This window comes from Juglans regia, chromosome 6, assembly GCF_001411555.2.
Source record: "Juglans regia cultivar Chandler chromosome 6, Walnut 2.0, whole genome shotgun sequence".
NCBI lineage: Eukaryota > Viridiplantae > Streptophyta > Magnoliopsida > Fagales > Juglandaceae > Juglans > Juglans regia.
The window spans coordinates 34,958,387-34,969,981 of record NC_049906.1 but is presented as its reverse complement, the minus strand read 5'-3'; the positions used below and the strand labels follow the sequence as shown (position 1 = coordinate 34,969,981).

At 34.3% G+C, this 11,595-nt stretch overlaps 1 protein-coding gene across 1 annotated transcript; it reads left to right on the top strand.

Annotated features, from left to right (window-relative positions):
* Nucleotides 1-4,051: 4,051 nt before the first annotated feature.
* On the top strand, nucleotides 4,052-11,045 carry LOC108989532 (disease resistance protein RPV1-like). The gene is made up of 5 exons (XM_018963166.2): nucleotides 4,052-4,680; nucleotides 6,817-7,915; nucleotides 8,649-8,933; nucleotides 9,041-10,015; nucleotides 10,107-11,045. Exons 1-5 carry the CDS (start codon nucleotides 4,157-4,159, stop codon nucleotides 10,701-10,703), a joined length of 3,480 nt encoding a protein of 1,159 aa, XP_018818711.1. The 5' UTR covers nucleotides 4,052-4,156; the 3' UTR covers nucleotides 10,704-11,045.
* Nucleotides 11,046-11,595: the final 550 nt, after the last annotated feature.

The window sequence follows — 11,595 nt, the reverse complement described above, 5'->3', positions numbered from 1 at the left end:
AAAAAAATTATTTAATGATTTATGATTTATTATTAATGATAACATGTAACATCCCGAATTTTAGTGTATTTTTATTGAAGAATTTTTTTTTTATTTATTCAAAAATTTATTCTCTTGTTTTATAATTATTAAATTTTATTTGGGTTATTTTTATGACTTTTAGCTTATGAAAATTATTTTTGAAGTGTTTTCTTATTATTAATTATTATCATGCGTTTAAAATCTCTTTATTCTAAATTAATTACTGTTGGATTTAATTATTTTAATTTCTCTTTACCATTGCGTTTGAATTATTTTATTTAAACTTGTGGTTTTGAAAACGTTTCCGTTAGATCATTTTTGTGACCCAAGATATGAAGATTGGACTTCATTTCTTTCCCTACATTTTTGTTTTTTCCTTTTATTTCTTCCTTTTTCTTTTTCTTCTTTTCTTTTCTTTCTTTTTTTTCTGCCTTCTCCCGCGCGCGACGTCCACCCTCTCTCCTCTCCCGTCCATTTTTTCGTCCGCCCAGCCCGCCGCCGTGAGCCGGCGGTGGTCGACACCGCCCAGCCCACTAGCGACCCCACCGGCAGGCGACCCCACCCCTCCATTTTCAGCCTCCCTTGCGCCGCCGTTAGCCTCCGCGCGCACCACAAAGCCGCGCCATTCTCTTCACTCCAGCACCGCCATCGCGCCACCTCCGGCCACCATTTCTTCACCACTTCATCCTCGACCTCCTAGCAATCCAATGGACCCAACCCCAGCTCCAATCCGTCACCGGTGAAGCACATCCAACTCCATTTCCGTTTTGGGTATTTTTGACCTTAACCACCCCTTGTGCCGCCACCCACGGCCAACCTTCACCACCACTAGCTTCACCGACATCCCTAGGCCCTACCCTATCATTTTTGGGTCTTCGTTTGCCTCCGTTGAAAAGTGGGTATTTGTGACCCACGACCACTGTATTTTGTACTGTTGCATTGCTCAGACGTCACTTCTTGCAGCTTCGTGATCCATCGGAAATTGTTATATAGCGCTGTAAGTATTTCTCTAAAAAAATTTCATGATTTAAATGTATTTTTGCACTAACTCATTTCACTGTATTTGGTTGAACATGCCGGACTGAGTTCGAGGAGTACAGGAGTCGGATGGATTGGTGATCGGAGTTGTTTGTGTGATTGATTGGGTTGGTAATTGTTGGTTTGGATATTGTGTTGTTTATGTACATTACATTTTGTACGCATGATCATGTTTGTAAAGGAAACTGGGTTTTCGTGTATTGCATTCATGTTCATGTGTTTATGAAAACTGGGTTTTCATGTGATAATGGATTTTGGGTGCGTGTGTATCACGACCCCAAGCCGAGATGGGGTATTATCTCGGTGGAGCTCCTCTGGTCACTCGGGAGCGGAATATACTGAATGACGTCCCCTGGATTGTCGCTGGGCGACAATGGGATCGGACGAGATGGTCTCATGCCGACTCCGTGGTCCCTCTACTGGCGGGGACTAGAGGATGCTTGGCCATGTACGCGCTGGACGCAGAACTGGGCATCGCTCGTTGCGTAGTGAGTGCTTGGCCATGTACGCGCTGGGCGCGGAACTGGGCATCGCTACGAAGCCAGGGTGTGCGGATGACCCATAGGGGAGATCATGGTGCATATGATAAAATGGACTATTTTATGAGAAAATAGCGTGTGTTGGATTTTATTTCTGGGAAAATGATGGATTATTATTTTGGGCAATTTTCTAGGAAAATGGCGGGAAATGTTTTATAGATATATTTTTGGGCCAAAATGAGATTTTGGCATGTGTTGAAAAATATTCATTTTAGGGGAAAATGATGTTTTGACAAAATGCATATTTCATCATATGCATGCATTATTGTTAGTAGCATTAATGCTTTTGTTAATCTCGTGAGTTGTTTGGATCTTACTTACCTGCGGTACCGTTTTATGGTAACGCAGATTTTGATGCAGATGAGGCTGAGGGTGAGCCTGAGGATTCGGCTCCGCCTGAGGAGTGATCTGGGATCACTCGCTTTGGTTTGACTTGCATTATATTTTATTTTGGATGACTGTATAATAATTTTTAAACCACTTTTACTGATATTTAAATTGTTTTTAAATTCTGGTACTCAGTTGACTTAAATTATCCGTTGCGTTTTTATTGTACACTGTTGCATGTACACACATTTAGCACTATCGTTGGAATGCGTGACCGTGTTGTCATCATCCGGGCGTCTCGATCCCTGTGTTCCCGTATATGGGGGGTCGGGGGCGCCACATAACATATATTATTTTATATTTTATATGGTCAATAATAATAAATTAGATAAAAATTATATTTTTGCAGTTAATGTTATGCATATGAGCAGCATGTGCAATGAATTTCCGTTAGATTTAACGTTGCTAATAGACGGAAGGGGGAGATTGGAAAGTTTTGAAAGTTCGAGGGTCCACTTTGATGTAATTATTAATTTCAGAGGCACATTGTGAATTGAATGAAAGTTCAAAATGACAAAGTGTAATTAACCCTAATCTTTTCGCTCTAAGAGTATAATTGATTGGCAAATTATGAGATGTCGTCCTTTTTATTAAAAAATACTTAAAATAATATTTATATTTACTTGGCTTAGTAAATAATATTTATATACATATACACATCTTGTGATAACGATTGAGATTTCACTCATAAGCCCACTAGGCACTCAGCTAAGAGTAATGGGTTTCGCCTCGATACCCGGCCCTAGGGTTCAAACTTGTCTATAAAGCAACTTGCCTACAAGGAAAAGTAAGCAATGATGGCTGGTGGGACTCGCCGTCTTGGAGATCCCTCGAACATTGTCTAGTCCTTGAGTAACTGTCCACATGAACTAGCGAGAAGCAAGAGGGACCCTTGATCTTCTGACAATGTGACATTGACGGACCAACGAAGACACCAGTAGAGTAAGGCAAATCAGGGAACCACGTAGTATTAATGACACCACTACCTGAGTAACAAGCTACATTAATGACGCCGTCACAGAGACACGCAACATTAAAGAACCCTGACAAAGAGAACAGTCGTGAGGACGTAGGTCCCACGGGGCAGGCACGATCTGCTCCCAAACTCCCGGTATAAATAGCGATCCTCAAGTACGAAAAAAACCCTCTAAACTCTCTTATTATTTACAAACTTCTAAAATACTCTACTGACTTTAGCATCAGAGATTTCTCGGTTCCGATACTGCCCTTTCTCAACTTCTTTCCTCTTCATTTTTGCTGACCTAATTTTAAAGATCCGAATTGCTGGAACTTGACTCAAAGGCGTACGAAACGCTACGTTAACAATGGTTGATGAGGCTAGATAATTTAATTAAAAGAAAAACTTGAAAGGAAAACGACAGTACTGAAAACTACACACAAAAAATACTGCATGATTTGATAGTGTATAAATGTTTACGAGTAATTAATTAAGCGACATATTTATATATACATATATATATATACACACGTGTGTGTATATGTGTATATATAGGCACATAAGTCATGCCATATATGTGTGTATTAAAAAATAGTACTTTTTCTCAATTAAAAAGTATTTGGACAGAAAGATCAAATCTCAATTTTTAAACAGAAAGCTTATTATTTGGAAAGAAAGATCAAGCTTTTAGATATGGTACATTGCGTTATTGTACAGTACAAAGATATATGTTTGGACTTGTAGCTTTAATAATTTCATAATTATTCCGTTTGTATAGTAAAAATATTTCATCTCATCTCATTATTATAATTTTTTTAAATTCTCATACAAAATATAATAAAAAGTTTAAAATTTTTAAATTTAAAAATAATAATAATATTAAAAAAATATTTTAATAATATTTTATTTAATTTTCAATATTTATCTCAGTTCATTTCATCTTAACTACTGTTCAAACTTCACCTTGATCAAAAGAAGTTGAAGTATAAAGTAGGTCGGCAGACGATGGTCAGAACTATCGGTCAAGAGAACAATTCAACAACTTCTTGTGCTCATGATGTAGTAGGTAGACAGACTTGACTTGATTTTCAACACAATTAGGCAGCTTTCTTCACCGACTTGCGTGTATTATTTTCCTTTTTAAACATAGGACGCAATGCGTAATGAGTACTCCTTTTGAAGCAGAATCGTTCCCCAAATCGTACCGTACAAAATGACTTCTTCCATCGCCTTCCCAGGACTCTATTCCTCCTCTCCCTCCTCTGATTCTTCTTCTTCCACTTGTCAATGGAGCTACGATGTGTTCTTGAGCTTTCGAGGTGAGGATACCCGCAACAATTTTACTGCTCATCTTTGCAGTGCTTTGTATCAAAAGGGAATCAACACTTACATAGATGACGACCAGCTCAAAAGAGGAGAAGAAATTTCATCGGCACTTGTCAAGGCCATTGAAGAGTCAAGAATCTCGATCGTTATACTTTCTGAAAACTATGCATCATCCACCTGGTGTTTAGAAGAGTTGATAAAGATTCTTGAGTGTAAGGAATCAAAACAACAAATAGTTTTACCAGTGTTTTACAAAGTGGATCCATCAATTGTACGACATCAAAAAAGTAATTTTGAAGAATCGCTGGCTAAACATGAAGATAGGCTCAAGGATGAAGGGAAAGTCAAGAAGTGGAGGACAGCCCTAAAACAAGTGGCTAGTATATCTGGTTGGCATTTAGGGATCAACGGGTACTTCTAACAACTTTTTCCCTCCATTGAATTCATTAATTTTGATCAAAATACATCTTTTCAATATACATATTTGGTGTTTAGGTTAGATTTCAACCTTTGATATAGGTTTTGTTTGGTTACAAAAATGAGATGAGATGAGATAAAAGTTGAAAGTTAAATAAAATATTATTAGAATATAATTTTTTTAATATTATTTTTATTTTAAAATTTAAAAATATTGAATTATTTATTATATTTTATATAGAAATCTGAGAAAATTGTAATAATTATATGAGATGTATCTCATCTTGGTAATCACACCAGGCCTAAGAGTGGGAGGAGGAAACTAGAGAGAGATTTTAAAGGTGAAATTGAGATGAACCCTACATCTCATATACGCCCCTAGTCCCTTCTCTTTCGGTCTTTCGGTCCAACTCCATCTTTCACCACTAGTTTCAACAACTGTTCTTTCCGCATCTTCTTAATTTTACAAACCAAGAAATTTGGGACACAATATTACAAAATTACTTGAAGAAAAACATTAACTTACAATGTTTTAACGATTCTTTTACAACTTTATATAGCAGGTATTAAAATTTATTTATAATGAAGTAGCATAATTGTATTAGTTGATTGTCTAGAGTAGCTTCACAATCTAATGTACTATATCGAACTACGTCAATCTATGAATTTACTTTTGTAGAATCTCATTGTGGTTAAAGCATTTCTCATGAAATATATATATATTTATATATATATATATATATATATCTTGAAACTAAGATGTGACTTATGTGAATTTGTGTCAAATTGAATGAGATCATTACACACACTAAAAAGGGAAAAAATAAAGACAAATTCAAAATGTTTTAGGTCCCGTTTGGTTTTACAGATGGTTTCTTTCCATCTCATCTCAACATTCAAATAACATTCAAATACAAATATTTTTCTAATTTTTTATCTAATCATTACAACTTTATCAAATTTTTAAACAAAATACAAAAAATAATTCATTTTTTTTCAATTTTTAACAATATTTTAACTTTATAATATTTTTATTCAATTTTTTTTCTCTCATTTCCCAAAACTTTATCAAATATCTTAATTCAAACTATTTCACTACTATTCATAAACTATCTCAATACTATTCACATGTATTTCATTTTCTCATCTCTTCCTATCTATGTAACCAAATGAGACTTTAGTCAAAGTTGGTAGGTCGTAGGTGGTTTAGGACATCTTGTTACAACTTTTGAATAAAGTAATCTAGTTTAGGATATAATTTATTAATTATCAAATACATTAATCAATTTTATGCGCAAGTTGCAAAGGCTCTCTGATCATAGAACTTCTGTTCATATTAATTATTATTTGCCTAATTGCACTTTTCACATTCAAACTATCACCCTTTTTGAAGTTTAAAATATAAATTACGAAAAAACTGAATTTATACCCTAAGAAATAGCATATATTTCCAAATTGGTCAAGTGGCACATTCTTGACAATAATTTTAAATACAAGCTACAAAGTAAAACGTATGTGTGCGTACTTTATTTTCTTGTATTTACTAAAATCTTTCAATAGGAAAATTAAGCTGTCCTACAATTTTTTTTATCTAAACACTTTTTACAATTCAAAAAGAGATAGACATGATATATAATATCATGTGGACTCTACTTCATTAAATATTGGGGTTCACGTTACTCACGGACAGTACTATATATATAGGGTGACCCACATAGGATTCTCACCCTCACCGAACAGCAATTGTTTTTTGGCTTTTTTTTTCAAAATTTTTTGAACACTTTTAAACATTTTTTTTAAAAAAAATAATACAAACTCATTAAAAATAATTCCTTAACCTAAAAAGAAAAGGAATCAGTACAAAAAAATAAGTGACACTTGTCGGAGGGAATAGCGTTTTCCAATAAATATATATATATATATATATACACACATATATATAACAAAGATTAAAGAAACCACCAAATAAAGAATGACGAATACATGATTAAACTTGCCTCATGTCCTACCAAGACTGTCATTTATTACATGATAGTAAAATTGTGCCTAGATCATGTTCGTATAAATGTCTTTTAAAGTAAGCAAGTCAAACTCATTAAATGTTTTCTTTTTAATCTTTTTTATTGATAGGGATGAAGCTAACTTCATCAAAAAGATCGTTCAAGAGGTTTCAAGGATAGTAAATTGTATTTACTTAAATGTTGCTTTATATCCCGTTGGAATAGAGTCTCGTGTAAACAACATCAATATGCTTTTAAGTATTGGGACAAAGGACACACGCATGGTAGGAATCTTTGGAATTGGGGGAATTGGTAAGACGACTATTGCCAAAGCGACGTATAATCTCATTGCTGATCAGTTTGAAGGTAGTTGCTTTCTTGCAAATGTTAGAGAAACTTCTAAACAAGAACTCGGTCTCATCCGATTGCAAGAGACAATTCTTTCTGAGATAATAGGAGATTCATGTTTGAAGCTTCAAAATGTTGATCAAGGAATCAATGTGATAAAACAAAGGCTTTGTCGGAAAAAGATTCTTTTAGTTCTTGATGATGTGGATCATTCGAACCAATTAGAAAAATTATGTGAAAGATGTAGTTGGTTTGGTTTAGGAAGTCGAATCATCATAACAACAAGGGATAAACATCTACTAGCTCAGCATAATGTTTATTTGACATATAATATGAAGGAATTGGATCATGATGAAGCTCTTCAGCTCTTTAGCCGATATGCCTTCAAGAATGTTAGACCTAATGACAGTTTTGTGGAACTCACAAAACTTGCACTACATTATGCTGGGGGTCTTCCACTCGCTTTAATAGTGGTAGGCTCAAATCTATATGACAAAGATATACATTATTGGAAATGTGAATTGGAAAAGTACAAAAGGATTCCGGAGGAAAATATCCAAGAAGTACTCAAAATAAGTTATGATGGATTGGATGAGTATGCGCAGAAGATTTTCCTTGACATTGCATGTTTTTTCAGGGGGGAGAAAAGAGAATATGTCACTAAAATACTGGAAAACTGTGGTTTTTTTCCAGATTCTGGTATAAAAAAGCTCATTGATAAATGCCTTATAACTATTGATAGATATGACCAGTTGATGATGCACGACTTACTTGAAGATATGGGTAAAGAAATTGTTCGAAAAGAATCACCCGAAGAGCCTGGTAGACGTAGTAGGTTATGGTTTCATGAAGATATTCGGTATGTACTTGAAGAAAATACGGTAAGATTTACTTTCAAAATACTATTTTATTTCACTAATATTTCTTTTTATTCACTTCCAGAAATATACACACTCCAAATCAAAATGTCTCAATGTTGTTATAAATATTCTATTAAGAAGAATAAATAAAATCTCCAAAGCCAGTTTCCCTTCACGGTACCCCCATCTCTTAAGCGGGCCAACATAGTATGATTCTCTTTATACCCTTTTTTTTTTAAATGAATTGAGTAATAGGCCGTAAAAAGAAGAGTTACAAGGATTTGACATTTGTGGGTGATCACTTACTTCAGGACATTTCAATAATAAATATAAGGTTCTCTATTTTAAGATAAAAAAACAGCATGAACATATAAAGAAAGATATAGGTCCCATTTGGATTGAGAGTTGAGATGAGATAAATTGAAATAAAAGTTGAAAGTTGAATAAAATATTGTTAGAATATTATTTTTTAATATTATTATTGTTTTGAGATTTGAAAATTTTGAATTGTTTATTATATTTTGTGTGTGAATTTGAGAAAGTTGTAATGATGTGATGAGATGAGATGAGTTGAGATCACTTTTCAATCCAAACATGGCCATAGCTTAAGTTTGTTTCCTTTTAATTAGAAACTGAAATAATGATGTACATACATGTTTTATCAAAACAAAACTTATAATTTTAGGAAGTGTTGAACTATAGAGAATTTTATCTTTAATTTGCTAGCTCACTTATATATGCCTTCTCTCCCTAGGGCACAAATCAAATTGAAGGCATATTGATCGATTTGCCAAGAGGCGACCGAATGATACGCTTGAGTCCCAAGGTGTTTACAAAGATGAAAAGGCTCAGATTATTTATAAACCGCAATGCACGCTTTTGCGGCAGATTGAATTATCTCTCAAATGAGTTGAGAGTTATTGATTGGCCTCATTATCCTTTACATTCCTTGCCATCTAATTTTCATGGAGAGAAACTTGTTGATTTTAGGATGCCCAGAAGTTTGATTAAGAAGATAGATGAGGGCTTATTCTTTAAGGTATGATAGTTATTTTTAATATTTCTTCCTTGAAATTATGCTACAAACTTCCTTCAAGCTAGCCAATATTTTCTTTCACTTTAATTTTCTTCCTTCTTATTAAACAGAACTTGACGGCTATAGATTTCCATGGTTGTGAATCGTTAACAAAAATTTCGGATCTTTCATCATCCTCAAGTCTAAAGGAATTGATTCTTGATGATTGTAGAAATTTAGTTGAGCTTCATGATTCAGTTGGGTTCCTTGACAAGCTCGAAAAACTAAGTCTTGATGGATGCTCTAACCTAGAGAGTTTGCCGAGAAGGTTCAAGTTGAGATCTCTAAAACAACTTAACCTTGAAGGTTGTCCAAGCCTTCAAAACTTTCCTGAAATCGAGTGTGAAATGGGACATTTAAAGGCAGTCCTTTTAAATGAAACTGTAATAGAGGAGCTGCCTTCATCCATCAAGTACCTCTCAGGTCTCCAAGAGTTATCTCTAAAAGGCTGCAAAAGCCTTGTGCATCTCCCAGGTAGTATTTTTCAGTTGCAACATCTAGAGGAGCTTTGGGTAAATGATTGTCCAAATCTTGTAAACTTCGGCAAAGAGGAGGGGAATAATCGACAACTCATGCCATGTCCTGTGTCTACAGCGTTGGCTCCAACGAACAATTCAAGCAATAATTCCAGTGATATTGATTGTTTCTCAATGGCATTTCCGTCGCTGGCGCATTTGAATCTTCTCAATTGTCCCTTATCAGAATCAAATTTATTTAGGACATTTAATTACTCGACCACATTGCAAGAGTTAAATCTATCTGAGAGTGATATTGTTAGCCTTCCATCATGCATCAAAACGTTTGTTCAATTGCGGTACCTTGATTTGGACAACTGCAAGCAACTTGAAGAAATTCTACAACTTCCACCAAATATAGAACAGGTATCTGCAGAAGGATGCATGCTATTAGAAAGCTTTCCTCAAGTGTCAGCAAAATTTCAGTTCAATACATACAACTTGCCAGAGCTAAGATTGATTAACTTGTCCAGTTGCCCCAAAATGCTTATAAACATAGGGATTCCTTTGCCAAATCCTTTATTGCTTGAGGTATGTCTCTCTCTCTCTCTCTCTCTCTCTCTCTCTCCCTTTGGTTTATAGCTTGTATATCTGAACTTTTATTATATATTTCTTTTAATAGGGACACCTTCCGGAATGTAACATTATATTACCGGGAAATAGGATTCCAGACTGGTTTGACTATTGCAAGGAGACTAATTCAAATAGTAATTCTTGTGAAATTGACATTAATGGGCCACTGTGTTTAGATGAGATTGCAGCAATAGCTTTTTGCGCTGTTGTTGCTCCAAATCCGGAACGGAACACATATTTCATCGTTTCTATAAAAGATATAGCCATTGGAGAAATAGAGTGGTTTTGTTCAACAAACTCAGATCATGTATGCTTGGGATACTCGGTTGAAAAATCTCTTGAAATACCGCAAAAGTACTTGGATGGGGACATTCTGAGGTTTACATTTGATAGTGATCCAATCATGAAAGCAATCTTCAAGAGTTGTGGAATCCATGTGATATTCAAGCATGAAAAGAATGTAAAAGATCACGCAGTAGATCCAATGGATGGTATTCAACTAATTTCTAAGAGACGCCGAGATGAATGTGAACATAACATGGATCCTGATGATGATTGGTACTCTCAACAAAGGAGGCATTTTAGGTATGGAGGAGGTACTTTACTTGATGATGATTTCAATGAAGATTTGGATTTAGAGCTTTGACTTGGATTGTTATGCAACAATGGTGGAGTAAGTGCCTGCCGGGGGTTTATATCATGAATGATGAGCATGTGGAGATATGAACAATTAATGCAAACCCAAATTGATATGGGGACCAGGTCCAGATTCTACGTTGATTGCGCCGAACTATCTTAAGAAGGTGAATCTGTACAAATATGACAAGAAAGCTAAATCTTCATTGGATTGGCAATATTAGTTGTTTTGAGAACTTTTTGCATTCTTAGGAAATTTATTGTTTTAAGTTTTGGAACTATTCTGATTTCGATTTTGACCAAATTATTGGCAAAAATATTGTTGACTTATACATTTAATTTTCATGTAATAACTTGGATTTTTCGTTTTTGAAAACATTATCATAATTTAGAATTTTGAAGCTAGGGGTGTTCAACCGGATCCGGATCCGGATATCCGGCCATAACCTTAATCCGGGCGGATAACCGGATTCAATCCGGATTGTAACCGGATATCTGGATTTAATCTGGATCCGGGTTGTAACCGGATTTAATCCGGGTTATAACCTGGTTTAATCCGGTTTTAATGTTTTATTTTTTTAAAAAAAGACTTTAAAACTTGAAAAAATGTTTTTATAGCACTTGTTTTCTTTAAAAAAATTCTGATATGCTTAAAGTGCCCAGATTTTTTTAAAAAAATAATTTAAACACTTTTAATAAAAGATTTTTATAAAAATAAATAAATTAACGAACAAAATAAATAAAAATGCAAAATAAATAATATTATTGTTACATCATAATGTAAAACATAAATTTACAAAAAACAAAAGAAATAATAATACATCACAACTAAATAAACTAAAACATAAATTTACAAAAAACAAAAGAAATAATAATACATCACAACTAATTAAACTAAAACA

Bases quoted from the DNA above. Each gene is read 5' to 3' on its own strand.
- LOC108989532 (XM_018963166.2), top strand. From the start codon at position 4,157: ATGACTTCTTCCATCGCCTTCCCAGGACTCTATTCCTCCTCTCCCTCC. The intron at 8,934-9,040 runs GTATGATAGTTA...CTTATTAAACAG, and splicing joins ATGAGGGCTTATTCTTTAAG to AACTTGACGGCTATAGATTT. The intron at 10,016-10,106 runs GTATGTCTCTCT...TTCTTTTAATAG, and splicing joins CAAATCCTTTATTGCTTGAG to GGACACCTTCCGGAATGTAA.